The sequence below is a fragment of the Carassius auratus genome, unplaced genomic scaffold, assembly GCF_003368295.1.
Source record: "Carassius auratus strain Wakin unplaced genomic scaffold, ASM336829v1 scaf_tig00216647, whole genome shotgun sequence".
NCBI classification, from domain to species: Eukaryota; Metazoa; Chordata; class Actinopteri; order Cypriniformes; family Cyprinidae; genus Carassius; species Carassius auratus.
The window spans coordinates 92,492-108,991 of NW_020528677.1; the positions used below are offsets into that span (position 1 = coordinate 92,492).

The following is a 16,500-nucleotide window of genomic DNA, read 5'->3' on the forward strand; positions in this document are numbered from 1 at the left end:
ACTTTTCCATGACATTCTAATTTGAGATGCACCTGTTTACATATAAAAGGAATATGAAGACCTGCACAAATAAAATTAATACCATATGAGTGGGGTAGGGCAATGTCTATAGTAACATATTAAACTGTAAAATAAAATTATTTACAGTTCAGATAAAAGTTTTCACAAAAATACAGTTTTATAAAATTATAGACTTCACATTTCCTTTAAACTATTATCTCTATAGATGGATAGTTAGTTACAGATATATAATATATTGGAATAATTTAGATTAACTATATCAAGAGGGTTATCAATGGGTATGTTATAGGCTTAGGAGTGGTTAGGACAATAATTACTTAATAATATAGAGAATTGAATAGCAAGTGCTATGAAAATGTATGAACTGCTAATACAAACCCGATTCCAAAGAAGTTGGGACACTGTACAAATTGTGAGTAAAAAAGAAATGGAATAATTTACAAATCCCACAAAATTATATTTTATTCACAATAGAATTTAGATAACATAGAAAATGCTTAAAATTAGACATTTTGAAATGTCATGCCAAATATTGGCTCATTTTGCATTTCATGAGAGCTACACATTCCAAAAAAGTTGGCACAGGTAGCAATAAGAGGCTGGAATAGTTAAATGTACATATAAGGAACAGTTGGCGGGCCAATTTACAACTTATTAGGTCACTTGGCAACATGATTGGGTATAAAAATAGCCTCTCAGAGTGGCAGTGTGTCTCAGAAGTCAAGATGGGCAGAGGATCACCAATTCCCCCAATACTGCAGCGAAAAATAGTGGAGCAATATCAGAAAGGAGTTTCTCAGAGAAAAATTGCAAAGAGTTTAATCTACAGTGCATAATATCATCCAAAGATTCAGAGAATCTGGAACAATCTCTGTGCATAAGGGTCAAGGCCAGAAAACATACTGGATGCCCATGATCTTCGGGCCCTTCGAGGCGACACTGCATCACACATAGGAATGCTACTGTAATGGAAATCACAACATGAGCTCAGGAATACTTCCAGATAACATTGTCAGTGAACACAATCCACCGTGCCATTCGCCGTTGCCAGCTAAAACTCTATAGGTCAAAAAAGAAGCCATATCTAAAAATGGGCCATGGCTCATTTAAAATGGCCTGTGGCAAACTCTTCTGTGGTCAGAAGAATCTAAATTTGAAGTTCTTTTTGAAAAACTGGGACACCATGTCATCCGAACTAAAGAGGACAAGGACAAGCCAAGTTGTTATCAGCGCTCAGTTCAGAAGTCTGCATCTCTGATGGTATGAGTTTGCATGAGTGCGTGTGGCATGGGCAGCTTACACCTCTGGAAAGGCACCATCAATGCTGAAAGGTATATCCAAGTTCTAGAACAACATATGCTCCCATCCAGACATCTTCTCTTTCAGGGAAGACCTTGCATTTTCCAACATGACAATGACAGACCACATACTGCATCAATTACAACAGCATAGCTGCGTAGAAGAATGATCCGGGTATTGAAATAGCCAGCCTGCAGTCCAGATCTTTCACCCATAGAAAACATTTGGCACATCATAAAGAGGAAGATGCGACAAAGAAGACCTAACACAGTCGAGCAACTAGAAGCCTGTATTAGACAAGAATGGGACAACAATCTTATACCTAAACTTGTCAGTCCCCCGACATTTGCAGACGGTTTTAAAAAGAAGAGGGGATGCCACACAGTGGTAAACATGGCCTTGTCCCAACTTTTTTTTAGATGTGTTGATGCCATTAAATTTAAAATCAACTTATTTTTCCCTTAAAATGATACATTTCTCAGTTTAAACATTTGATATGTCATCAATAATATGTTGTATTCTAAGAATATAATAAGATTATAATAAGAAAAAAAATATAGGGCCTGAAACTGCAGCCTCCAGTATTGCAGGAATACCCTACTCCAATAAAACAGGCTAATTGAAAATGCACATTCATTCTCTGCCAGCAGAAGGTGCTTTTAGAATGGCAGAAATATAACAGTTTCCCCGGTAACGGCAGAACACAAAGCAGCACTCTGAAACATGCAGCACTGGTGTTTATTTAATCAAATCATAGCCTTTTGAGGTTTAATCATCAAATTAAGCCATAGCAAAATTCTGGTCTTTCCGTCTCCCAAGATTCAAGACCTCTTGAAATCATTATTAAGACTTTCTTGTACAATTTATGGCTTTCAATTTGATACAACTAAATTTAAGACTTTTTAAGGACCCACGGAAACCCTGCATTATAATTTAAAATAACCTACTATTTTTATATATTTTGAAATGTCACATCATCCATTAGAAATTATTTAAATACGCCGATTTGATGCTTTTTTTTTTTTTTTCAAATTATGTTTGCCATGACAGTTTACATTACAATGTTGCAATGCCTAAATTTACCATTTAGATTGCAACAAAAAAAAAATCATTGGTATTCTCCGTTTAGAACACGCCATGTTTTGAAATTAGTGACCGAAATGTACCAGTCGCATCTGGTGCACAGGTGAAAGTTTATGTCATGTGTGCACACCTGCTCAGCCTTTGCAATGTCCTCACAGATGTTAGAGAATGATTCACAAACCTTTTCATCTGCTATGATGTCACTGTCGGAACACAGGTTGCCCAACTCAGGAGCAGGTTTTACCCTACAGGCACACAAATGGTGTCCCATGTTTGGATGATGAGGTTCTGCCCACTCTACGTGGGTGACTGGGTTATTTCTCCCTATAGAAACAGAGATTGTCAACATTCTTCCAAACGAAGGCAAAAACTGGCTAGACTAAAATCTAGCTGGTTCTGTAGACAGGCTTGAAGATTTTGTGGCCTTCTCACAATAATGTGATCATTATCAGATCATCTCAGCACTATGTTGCTTTTCCATATCCTCCCCATTTTCATTCCATTGAGTGTTTTTTTTTTCTTTTCTTTCAGTTTTCCCCATTTCTTTCCTTCTATTTCCCCTTTTTTAGCACATGGTGTACCGGAGAGCACAGGCTTCAGCAGAACATTGCATGCCAGATGCTTCCCTTTGGCACTTTGTCTTGTTGGGTTTGTCAGAGAGTTGTTTTCAAGTGATTGTTGGCCTTCAGTTTACAGGCCTTGATTTAGATGCTAAACACTTTGCAAAGCGTAGCTCTAAATGTGAACTGCAAGAGTTCTAAAATTGTGGAAATAAAAACTAGTAGAACTTGCTTTAATTTTAGTTAGTAAACCCTTAGAAATGTCCATTCATAACGCACACCAAGACATTCATGCTGTGTGCCAAATCAGTTTTAATAGGGTAGTTAAGTAGATTAATTGTTAATCCCTTCAGCACTGTGCGCTTCATTGTGGAAATAAAGATCATTGTACTTCTGGAATATGGCCTGAAGACGATTTCCTGCTTGAATGCTTTGGTTCAGACCTGGCTGTCTACCTCCTTTCCTGACCAGAGTCTTATAAAAATTTGGGTAACTGTTTTCCAAACAACATGATTAAATATAAAATTCTGTGCAGAATTGTTGCTTCACTTAGTGGAAAATATGACCTTATTTGCTCCTTAGATTTGTATTATTTTATTTTATTCTGTTTTTAAACACATTTGGGAATAGAAAATTGACGTCTAAAAAAAATAAAAATTCACAATTTGTTCCTGTGCGTGACCATAACGTAAAGACTGAAATGACATATGCAGTCATGTAAATAAAATAAATAACATAAGGCTATTTAAATTTGTTGAATAAAAGAACAAGTTATAGACCTGTTCTATCAGAAAGGTAACTTTAAATTGAAGTTCTGTTGTGATCTGGCACTAAAGAGAACATATTCTTAAATAAAATTATAATATAATGGCAGGGAAACACTGAATAATAACTTCACAGTAAACAAGTGTACTGTTAGTGTGTTTTAGCAATTGATTTATGAAATACTTGACATGTAGTACTGCACAAGTAAGCTGGATGTCAGTGATCTTCATTTGAGGTATTCTGTTAAAATGAAAGTGTCTTCAGCCAGTCTGTATTCTGTAATTGATCTCGACTGCATTGTTTGAGATCGCAGTTGCTGATTGTAATGTTACTTTCGCAACCTCTATGCACAATGTTTTGTTTTCCCCCCGTTGTTTAAAAAGAGAATTATTGAAATTACTATTAGGAATTTATCTGTTATAATATTTGAGAGTAGGTTTTTGTTACGCTAGTTTTCATAACAGGGCGAGTGTATATCTCTTTGATGTTTATTGATATCCTATAATTTTAACCATCAAACAGTAAGATGAAAATATGACTAAAATATGACTACTGACCAAAACACTAACAGGACAAGTTTACTAAATATGATAAAAACTAAAAGTTACATGTGACACAGGACTAAAGACTAAATTAAAAATAGCTTACAAAATTAACACACCTGTCAAATCCTGGGTGTTATGACAGTATATATCTTAACTGCAGGATATCTATCATTAGAGATTTTGCTATATCGTGTATTCCTCAGTATGCAAATATTTCTGTGAAACCATAGTACTACTTAAAAGTTATATACACCTTGGAGAGACAAGGAAACATGCAAGAATGAGAAAATAAAGATAGTTGATAGTTATTAAGTGCAATAAGCAGTGAAAAATATCTCAATGCAGTGCTCGCGATTACTGACACACACACACACACACACACACACACACACACTGAGAAACTGCCTCTCTCAGACAGCATGCGATCGCCAATTGGGACTTGCATGATGTTTAATAAATTTATTAAGTGCAATAAGCAGTGAAAAAGTAATCAATACTCTGCTCGCGCTGACTGACACACACACTGAGAAAGACCCTCTCTCAGACAGCATGCAATTTCAAAAAAATATCTCTTTTGTGCTTGAATGTTCAAATACGCACACAATTATGTCAAAATGCCCTTCGTGTGTAAACATAGTCAGTTGTGTCTTAAATAAATGTAAATAGTCGAGTGAAAAACGGATGTGTATCAGTTGGTCTTAAAGGGATAGCAGTCTAATTCACCTGCTGCTGTCTGTCATGATTAATGTTAATCACTCACTGCACTTGACTGAATCACTTTTGGATCTTTAAGAATCAGTTTGATTGATACAGTGAAGACTATGCAGTGTTTTATACACTAAATTAAATTTCTGTGAAATTTCTTACTACATGTTAAAGGGGTCCCAGGATATACCCATTTTTCACAAGTTGATATGATTCTTTAGAGTCTTAATGAAAAGTCTGTAACATAGTTTGTTTAAAATTTCTGAATTGTAGTGTAAAAAAACTTTTTTTAATCGAGATTAAAATATTTATTATATATATATTATCATAATGTAAATCGAATTGCATCGTGAGCTGAGTGAATCACTACATCCCTAAAAATTAGGATTGTTTAAATTTGTGTTTATTTCATTATATTAATAGTTGTTTTGGGATAATTTACACAGCAGCACACATACAGTGACTATGACTGTGTCTGATGTATATTTAGAGGAAATACCTTGGGCATTCATTAAGGTACTGCTATTTGCCTCTAAGGCTGTAATTTTTTTCTACTAAAGTTATGTACCCATTAGGTGTTTCACATTTGATGTAGGTCCCAGTTGCCCCTCTCCTCACCTCTAGTCTGGCAAACAAGTTGTGGCATGTAAAAAGGAACTTTTTGCTTTTTATGCATCCTTCCCTGTCTCCTCTGGATAAATGATCCTTTATTGTTTCAAAAAAGCCTCAAGGTACAAGTGCTCTGCAGTTCTAAGTCTTTAATTAGGTTCTTTTTTTTCTCATGGGAAATAGATAATAGTTTAATGTGGCATAGCTTGTGTCCCAGCATCAGGTTCCAATTGTAGGTAGGGTGGCTGGCATGAGAGAGTGTGTTTGTGAGAGTTTCATGACTAGTTTTGGCTCATGGCCCAAATTCCTTAACTATAGTGTTTGTGTGTTGCCTGGTTGGACTTTGTCTCAGTCACAAGTGAACGGCTATTTTTGCATGTACTGTATGTGTCTTCTTTAACATGCTGTGTGTGATGTGTGCAAACCTGGTGACCAACTACAAAAAATGTCTTACCTCTGTATTTGCCAAGGGTTTATGTCATGTATTAAGTCATGTTTTGCTTGGGGATCAAATAATCATTTTACTCGCTGAAATGCAAATCAGTTTCTAACCTTTAAATAATGGGGTTTTTTTTTGGATTGTTTTGGTTGGTTTTCTGTCTGCTTTATCCATTAAAATAAAACTACCATAAAAATTTACAGACACTTCATTTCTTTGTAAGTGGGCTAACTTACAAAATCAGCAGGGGATCAAATAAATATTCCCCCCACTGCAAGTCTTTTTCTTTTTATCTGTATTTATTATCTTTATATATTTTTGTATATTTTATCTATATTTATTATCTTTATACTTATTTCTTTTTACTAAGTTATTAAATTACTGTTCAATTAGTTTAATAATTTTTCAGTACTTTTTGAGGATTTGTTTGAATTTTTACTTCTGAATTACCATAGTATTCTGCAGTGAAATTTAGTTGGTATCTAAAATGTAGACGTCATAGCAACCTTATTTAAAGTAAATTATTTAATATTTATCAAATATATATCACGTCTTTAAATAAATAAGTTGTTATTTTTGCCATAATTGAGCAGCCCCAGTTGTTTTTCTCTAAGAGGAACAGAATAGTGTCTATGATATTCTTCAGTTTTTCTCCCTTTTGTGTTCCATAGCTGACGCAGAGTAAGTGATTGTTAGGTTAATTATTTTTTTTAAACTTTACAGATGAAATTCCAAGTATGCAGTGAACATGTCAAGTACCTAAAGCAGTCACATGCTTCAGTACTGTTTATGGCCCAACAAAGCCATGATCCTCACTTGCCAAACATTTCAGTCACACAGGTTCCTTCTTTTTCTTGGAGAGCTGAGTTCAGATAAGGGAATGTCTACAAGCAGAATGTTTCACTTACAGATTTTTCCATTCTTGTTCCTGCAGGTGTTCTGTTTGCTTTGATCTCCTGACAAACTGGTACTTTGAGAAAGAGGGGAGGCTGTACTGTCACAAACACTACTGCGAGAAGTTTGGGGAATTGTGCCATGGCTGCTCGCTGCTTATGACTGGACCTGCTATGGTAAGAAAAGCCATGTGAATTTGTCTAAATTGCATGTCAGTGTGTTTATTTTTCAGAGTTTCAGCAAAAAAAAAAAAAAAAAATCCTCTGAGAGAGTAAAGAATTAGACTATTCTTAGAAAGGCCTTAAGAAGAAGATTTCACAAGGCAAATGCTAACCTGCACAAGAACCACTTAGATAACATGCCATTGTCTCATTAAGTAAATATTTGCATGGCTAAAACAAGAGGTCTAACGAAGGCAGGCAAAAGTCAATAAGTGCAGATGTTTCATGGTACTGAAGAGGTCACTGATAAGGTTAAGGGTGGTTTAAACTTTCTTTTCCACTTTTCCACTCCTAATGTGAGCAAATGAATCACATAAGTGATACTTGTGGGAGCAAATCATATGAAACACACAAAGCTTGAATCTTTCCTTGCGTCATTATTACAAAATGATTTCTCATACTTATGATTCTAAAACTTCGCTGCAGCTGTCTCTCGCTTGAATCACAATTTACTTAACCTCATGTTGTTTTGCAAAACATGAAAGATTTATTGAAGAACGTTTCTGTTGATTTTATCTACGAAGATCAACTGAATCTAATACTGTCCAGCTCCAAAATGAACATTTTAATTAAGCTTAATTAAGCTTTCAGAGCTTAAAGGTATTGATTCCCAAGACTCCCTAATATGGACAGCTGTAACATTATTCAAATATTTGTTTTGTGTTTCTTTCTTCTCCTCCTAGGATATATAACTCATTCGTTTGTCTTTGAATCATAGTGGTCTTTATATCATATCTCACTGGAATCATATCTCGGTCTTGATTTCAGAATAGCTGTTATTGCTGACTATTATAAATTATCTCATTCCTGTGAGCAGGGTGACTGTGATCTGAAGGCTGGAGTGGCCTCAGTGTTGTGTGCTGTTTCATCATGCGTCTGGAATGCCTTTGCATGGTCTTCAATGAGGAGCTGTGTAATTATGACGAAGCCGTATCAATGTGTGAGAGAGACTTTCAAATCCATCTTTTATTTAATCGAATCAGTGCAAAAAAAAAATAAAAATGGTAGTTTTTCAATGGGTTCAGAGAGAAAAGGGGGAGAGAGAAGAGAATTTGCCAGCGAGCAAATGTCATAATGGGCCTTTTCTGTTTGGGCCCAGATTGACGGATGCCAAGTATTTCTGGTCAGGGTGCGTTGCCAATTGTGGGCTCAGAAGTACAACCGGCAGGGTGTCAAAACCTCTGAAAGACAGGCAGGAAGAAATCACATGCACAGCTGAAGTGCTGGTTTATATGTGTTTGTGCATTTGCATAGACCATCCATGATAATGAAAACTTCTCTTTGGGTGGATTAAAGTTACTCACTGCTCAGCTGAGTTCAGTTTTTAATCGTATCCCCACCTCTTTTCTTCATCCTGGAGTTTAAATTGTCTAAAAGCTGATGTTGTGGATCTGCTACCGCTTTTTAGCATATCAAATTCTTGGGTGACCAACTCTAATGTAGATTTTTTTATTTATTTTTATTTATTTATATGTTCCGTGTTCAGTTAGCCGTGGTGATATGACTCCTTGTGTCCTAAGGGAGGGGAGGCTCTTTCACAAAGTACTGCTGGGAAACAGTCTTTCTCACATGCACATTCACACTCTGCTGTAACACACAGACAGGAATGATGTATATGCACAAAACACTAGAACACCATGCTTACTCACAGGTTGAACCAAGTGTCAAGCTGTTACACTAACTTCCATTGTAAATGTAGACATTTGATTACATCACTCCCATACTTTGTCAGGACGGTGAGTTATTATTTTATATACAGTACAATGCATAAAAAAACATATACATACATATATATATATATATATATATATATATATATATATATATATATATATATATATATATATATATATTAATTCTGTGAATGTTATTATTATTATTGAGTGTTATGGTAATTTGCCATGGTGAGATTCTTTGACATTTTTTGCTAGAATGACAAAGTAGTCATAAAATCCTCTACTTGCCTGTCTACATGTTCTGAACTCTGATTGTTGTATAGTTTAGACTTCATGAGGGGGTGTGGCTTCCCCAGCCAAGAAATTACCCAAGAATTTGGTTAGTCAAACCCCGGGACCGTTGATTCACAGCTTGGTAAACATAACTGCTAATCTGCCTTTTGTGGTTCACATTAAATGAAACCTAAACGTGACCTCATACTTTCTCAATTCAGCCACACTGAAAGGAAGAGCCAGAGGGTTATTGGTTAAATAATTTTCCATTCAAATAAAAGAACAAAAGGTTGTTTCTAACCCTTCTTAATTGACAGCTATTTTTATATTGAATTTATACAAGTAAATGAGAGTGGGCAAACCGTGTGTTTATCTTGGTATTGGTGTTTGGTATTGAGACTTTTTGAGTAGTTATGCTATATACAGTGTGTGTGTGGTATGTGTGTATATATATATATATATATATATATATATATATATATATATATATATATATATATATATATATATATATATATATATATATATATATATATAAACAATTAGAGCTGTAAAGAAAGGAATCTGGGGTAGTTCATTGTTTACATTTAAAAGATGTGCGGGTGTTTGATTTATGCAGTTGATTTCTGTGGAATTTTATCTGCTAGTAACTAGTAAACAGATGTTTATGGTTAATGTATTTCCTGTAAATTCTCAGATTAAAATGTTATGTATGGTTGCATATTTGAATGTTTTTTTCCGGTTTATTAATTTTTCAAGAGCCTGCGTTAGAGATAGGTGGTGTTAAACAGAGATTGACAGAAATTATGTGTTGTCTAAGGGCATGGGATCATGGCTGTGGAGAAGGGTCTGGCAGCCTTATGTCACTTCTGATAACAGACAGACTCAGACACATGCAGGTGTTACAGAAAAAGACAGGATACACACTCACGTCACTGTTAAAGAACGCAGACTGTAGGAAGACCGTGCACTGACACAAAGCAGCTAAAGCACAATGAGGGCATGATCCACCATGTCTGGGCTTGGCAGAGAGAGCAATCTGCATACACGCAGGATACAGGAATATCCCAGAAAGAGTGCATCTGGACCACTGTCAGGCCTGGTGTTGCTGGTACTGAGGATTATTGTAAGACTGTATGGCAGTGTTCTGATGTGGACTGGGCATTCGTGTGTTTCAGGTGGCAGGGGACTATAAATACCATCCCGAATGCTTCGTGTGTTTAAGCTGCAGAGTGGTGATTGAGGATCAGGATTCCTATGCCTTAGTGGAACGTACTAAACTCTACTGGTGAGCAACTTTACACATTTCACCTTCAAACTGTGCATGTATTTACTGTAGACTGTATTGGTGAGGAAACTTTACACGCATTAGATCCAAACTGTAGTGATGTTTCCTCTCTGTTGACTTTACAAATCTTAGCTAGGGTGACCAGATGTCCCAGTTTTATGAGGTGTGTCCGTTTAGTTTTTTTGCAAGGAAACTAATTTTATGCAAATCTGGCTTTTTGACATTCATTTTATAATCTTATTGATTCATTCTTTAATAAATTGACCCATTTATTTGAAAGTACCAACTTACAAAATAATGGTTTTATGTACACACATTTTTTCTATTCATGTTTCATGAATAATGCCCATTAGTTCAAAATTTTACTGAGGAAACATCACATAACTGCGAACAACCCATAAGTAGCCTTTTCAGGTTAAATTCAACCTGTCGGAACTTAAATGCATATTTGAGTTCAGGTAAGCAGCGATGTTTAATACTTGTATATTTAATCATAACCTCCCAATCTCCTTTATTTATTTTGACTGTAGTTTCACTTCATTTGTTGTTTTCAGTAAAGCGCAGGCAGGTTGACACACATCTGTGTGTTTCATAACATGTCTAGAAATGACTTGCTCTTGTCAGGTCTTGTCCTGAAAGTTCAGGTCCTAAAGTTTTCGAACTCTAGTGATGCATTTCAACTTCTCTCTCTTACTCAGTGGTAAATGCTACAAGCAGGTGTTCCTAACACCAATGCTGGAGAAGCGGGGTTTGGTTGACTCTCCAACGGACCTGCTCCCTCACACAGTGACTCTGGTGTCCATGCCTGCTGCCACCAATGGCAAAAGAGGTTTCTCTGTCAGTGTGATTAGAGACTGCACCAGTGCCACGGCCAGTGTTCAAGTCAAAGAGTAAGTAAAGACATGGGAAATTAACACTTGATGTATTTTTTAATTACTTTTGCTTGAGATCTTTGTTAAGCAAGCAGTCAAATAAAGCTGAATATGTTTAGAAACATTTGGAATAATAGAGACTTGCTTAAGTTATTTATCACCTCGGAGATTCACCACAATGTCACCACACCCAGTGCCAGAGACAGATGGAATGTGTTGCATAACTGTGGTGATACGACTGCGTATGCTGGACTGAGGGAACAAACTGCAACTTTCTTTGTGTTCTTCAGATGTGAAACCATAACAAAAAGCTATGAGATTCATATCCATATTCATGTCTTTTCATGATGGGAATCTCCCAAAATCTTATCCTTATAGGGTCAGAGGGATGCATATTAGTCCAGAGGTTCGGAACGCCATCCATGTTGGGGACCGAATTCTGGAGATCAATGGACTCCCGGTGTCAGCTCTGATGGAGGAGGAGGTACTTTGCATTTTTACTACTACCATGCTTGGTATTAGTTTTGAGGTGAGGTGAAATTGTGCCAACGTTAACTTGTTTAATCAATGTGACAGTACAGAGGAACAGCATGGTAAGCATTTGGAATACAAACTCATACTATAGCTTGTCCTAGTACTTACAATGACACTCCGTTCATCTATGGTAATTATTTTAACCTGGTCATGCACTAAATTTACACAACTCCCTAGAAACAGGCTGTGTTTGTTAAATGGCTTTGATGTGTTTCTTTTTGGATCATAATACATGTGACACTATGGCTGCATTTATACTTGGCATTAACACGCGATGATCGTGATCCAATCAAGCAGATCGGATCATCAGTCAATCAGAACATGTGTTTTTACACTTGGCAACATCATCTGACTTTTCTGTCTGGATAACCAATCGGATCTGTCTTTCCTGCGCAATATTTAAGTAAATCTGCAGAGGATGGCCCAGTGCAAAGTCAACCTGAAGCGGTGGGTTTTCTTTTGAAAATCATTTTCAGTCGTGGGTCATTTTACAAATCAGAGAGGGGTGTAGGAGTCTCATAGTGCTCCACACAATTTTTTTTTAATGACAGTTTGCGAAAAGGGGGTAGCGTTTTTCGTAATGTCGACCTGTGTATGCAGACACGATGGCTGGATTGCGTTTACATTGAGATCCACAATGCGTCCCCGACTACCTCTGGACCAGAACACGCTTATCGAATAACATTCTGATCACAAGTGCATTTACGCTTGTCTTTTCAATGTGTATGTGGACAACATCCGGATACTGGTCGCATGTTGATGCCTAGTGTAAACGCAGCCTTTGTTGATGTTGCATAAGCAGTATTTAGTTTTCTAAAAAGTAGTGCAAAAATTTAACTTTGTAATGCATACCTATCTTGGGAGTTATGTGTATGTAGACTCTTGGACTAAAGTGACTTGTCAGCTCCTACAGTATGTAAGTGCTTTGCATTCTCATTGTGCATTTGTAAATGTAATTTAATTTTCCCACCATTTCTCCTTAACGTCTGAATTCCACTGCTTTACTTCTGCTGTCATGGATTTGTGCCTTAATTTAATCTTGTACAAGGAGGTTTTTGGACAGACTTTGTTTGGCAGCCCTCTGCCCGATGTAATAAGCAGCCTAAAGATTTTTTGTTATTAAGGACGTAGCACTATCTGATCACTTGTGTATTATCTTTGATATATTGATCTCTGCTACCACTGAATCTAGATCTGTCTCTGTCAGAAGGAGATGCATTAACGAGAACACAATTCATTTATGGAGGCTATATCTTTAACACCAAGCATTTCTGCAGACTCTGTTGAAATTGTCCTTGATTCCTTCAACTCAAAAATTAAGAATGTTATTGATGATATTGCTCCAATAATAGTCAGTAAGAAAACAAACATACATAAATCAGTTTTGAGAAGATCAACAGCAGTTCAGACTATGAAAAGACAATGCAGAAAAGCCGAGCAGATGTGGCGGAAGACAAAACTTGAAATTCACTATAACATCTATAAAGACAGCCTTAATGTGAAATTAGCCACAGCTAGACAAAATTTCTTCTCAAACCTTATAAACAGTAACTTAAACAACACTCGTACTCTTTTTGCCACTGTTGAGAAACTGACAAACCCCCCCCCCCTCCCCCAAGTCAGATTCCCAGTGAAATGCTCTCAGACAGCAAATGCAATGAGTTTGCTTCCTCCTTTTCTGAGAAGATCATCAGTATCAGGAAGGCGATTAGCACATCCTCAAGCCATGCAGAGGATATCAAAAAGATACTATGTCTATTTTTGAAGGAAGTGATAGCAAAGTTCTGGAAGACATAGTGCAGCACCTAAAATCGTCAACCTGCTATCTTGACACACTTCCCACATCTTTTTTCAAAAAGTGTGCTAAACTGTTTAGAAGCAGATCTTTTAGAAGTGGTGAATGCCTCACTTCTTTCTGGGACATTTCCAAACTCCCTGAAAACAGCAGTTAAGCCCCTCCTGAAAAAGAGCAATCTTGATAACACCATTTTGAGCAATTTTAGACCAATATCTAATCTTCCATTTATAGGCAAAATTATAGAAAAGGTAGTTTTTAATCAGCTGAACAAATACTTAAACTCAAATGGATACCTGGATAATTTTCAATCTAGTTTTTGACCACATCACAGTGCAGAGACAGCACTCATTAAGATAATAAATGATTCCAGTGCTGCGTTTGACACTGTCGATCATAATATACTACTAGAGAGACTGGAAACCTGGGTTGGGCTTTCTGGGATGGTACTAAAATGGTTCAGGTCATACTTAGAACGGAGAGGCTATTATGTGAGTCTAGGAGAGCATAAGTCTAAGTGGACGTCCATGACATGCGGAGTCCCACAAGGGTCAATTCTTGCACCACTCTTGTTTAGCCTGTATATGCTTCCACTAAATCAAATAATGAGAAAGAACCAAATTGCCTATCACAGCTATGCTGATGATACCCAGATTTACCTAGCCTTATCTCCAAATGACTACAGCCCCATGGACTCCCTCTGCCAATGCATTGATGAAATTTATAGTTGTATGTGCAAGAACTTTCTTGAGTTAAACAAGGAAAAAAATAAAGTCATTGCATTTGGAAACAAAGATGAAGTTCTCAAGGTGAACGCATACCTTGACTAAAAATCAAGTCAGGAATCTTGGTGTGATTCTGGAGACAGACCTTAGTTTCAGTAGTCATGTCAAAGCAGTAACTAAATCGGCATACTATCATTTAAAAAACATTGCAAGAATTAGATGTTTTGTTTCCAGTCAAGACTTGGAGAAACTTGTTCATACCTTCATCACCAGCAGGGTGGACTATCGTAATAGGTTCCTCAACGGCCTTTCCTCAAAAAGACCATTAAACAGCTGCAGCTCATCCAGAACGCTGGTGCCAGGATTCTGACTAGGACCAGAAAATCTGAGCATATCACACCAGTCCTCAGGTCCTTACACTGGCTTCCAGTTACATTTAGGATTGATTTTAAAGTATTTTTAATCGTATATAAGTCACTAAATGTCCTAGGACTGAAATATATAGCAGATATACTCACTGAATATAAACCTAACAGAGCACTCAGATCATTAGGATCGAGTCAGTTAGAAATACCAAGGGTTCACACAAAACAAGGGGAGTCTGCCTTTAGTTACTATGCCGCCCGAAGTTGGAATCAGCTTCCAGAAGAGATCAGATGTGCTAAAACACTGGTCACATTTAAATCTAGACTTAAAACTCATCTGTTTAGCTGTGCATTTCTTGAATGAGCACTGTGCTATGTCTGAACCGATTGCACTGTATTTTCACACTTTTTTAATGTAAAATCACTTTCTGTTTATAACTGTTTTTAAATTCATTTTAAATAAGTACATTTTTAAATCATTTTATAAGTTTAAATATTGCTTGTTTTATTTTTGTTATTTTTCTTCATGATTTTTACTTTCTTTTATGTAAAGCACTTTGAATTACCAATGTGTACAAAATGTGCTATATAAATACACTTGCCTTGCCTTAAGTCCTGTAATCCTAAAAATGGAAAATCCTAAAGCAGTGTTGAGTACTCGAGACTCGGACTCGGTCTTGGACTCGGTCTCGAGACCGTATTTTAATGGTCTCGGTCTTGTCATGGACTCGTGTGCATTTTGACTCGGTATTGACTCGGACTCGAACATATTAGGAATCGGACTTATGCCCGAGTCCACTCGAGTCCCAATCAAACTATTTCATGATTATTACTGTAATGTTTTATTAATGTTTATTTAAATTGATGTATGATTGACACATCCAGTGACTGGTGATTTTCTTTTGACGTGAGACGTTAGGCCAGCGACACACTGGATGTGTGGCGCAAGCGTCTCAGCTGCGTAGCGTGTCTGTTTTTAATTCGGCTCCCATGTTAACAGGTTAGATCTTGCAGACTGCCTGCGTGAGACGCGCGGAAAATCCGTGCATGCTAGAAATAGAACCGACGACGCGACACGCGTGCATGTTGGAAGCGTTTCCAGGCAAAATATACTAGAAAAATATGTTTATATGTCATTTTGTACACAAATACATATTAATTCATGACATTTTGATATTTGAAAGTCTATAGGTTGGCATAAATTCAGATATAAATGTAATTTAAAAAATAAATTAATAATGATCGATTTTCAAATATTGCACCTGTCAAACATACTCTATTTTGCCGTCAATACTGTTGACGGTGTCCTATCAGTAGGTGTGTAAAAAAAGAAAAAGAAAAAAAAAAAGTTGATATTGTTGTCATGAAGACAAGAGCCTGGTTTTTCGGCGGCCTCCCTCTATGTCACCTACAGCCGCAGCAGCGCGCCAAGCGCCGCGTGCAGGCGCGCTTCTGGTGTGTAAAGACACAGAAAACGCGAAGCAGCCACCATGCTTCTGGCACGCAGTAGAGACGCCACGGAGCCAGTGTGTCACCGGCCTTAAGGTACCCTCCTGCCATCCGCCTGTAGTGATCCCGCTTTCCAGAAAGCCACATTGCTACATTATTTCTCTCAACTGTGTTATTTTTACAAAGTAGGACAAAATGGTCACAGAAAAAAAAACTAATATCGTTTAATTAAATTATATAATGAATACAGACACAGACTGACTGTCTCAACACTAAACATCTCCCCCCCAAAAAATGTCTGACAGAAGGCATTGAAGTGATATGGCATTTCATCCAGCTTTCTTCCCCTGGCACATACACACTTTTGCATGAAATGTTCCTG

At 36.9% G+C, this 16,500-nt stretch overlaps 1 protein-coding gene across 1 annotated transcript in view; it reads left to right on the forward strand.

The window, feature by feature from the left end:
* The window catches only part of LOC113098770 (LIM domain kinase 2-like), a 32,918-nt gene that overhangs the window by 5,618 nt on the left and 10,800 nt on the right, over positions 1-16,500 (forward strand). Inside the window, exons 3-6 of the mRNA XM_026263852.1 lie at positions 6,961-7,096; positions 10,269-10,378; positions 11,077-11,268; positions 11,629-11,734. Of these exons, the coding sequence (XP_026119637.1) occupies positions 6,961-7,096; positions 10,269-10,378; positions 11,077-11,268; positions 11,629-11,734 (544 nt within the window). The remainder of the gene's footprint in view (positions 1-6,960; positions 7,097-10,268; positions 10,379-11,076; positions 11,269-11,628; positions 11,735-16,500) is intronic.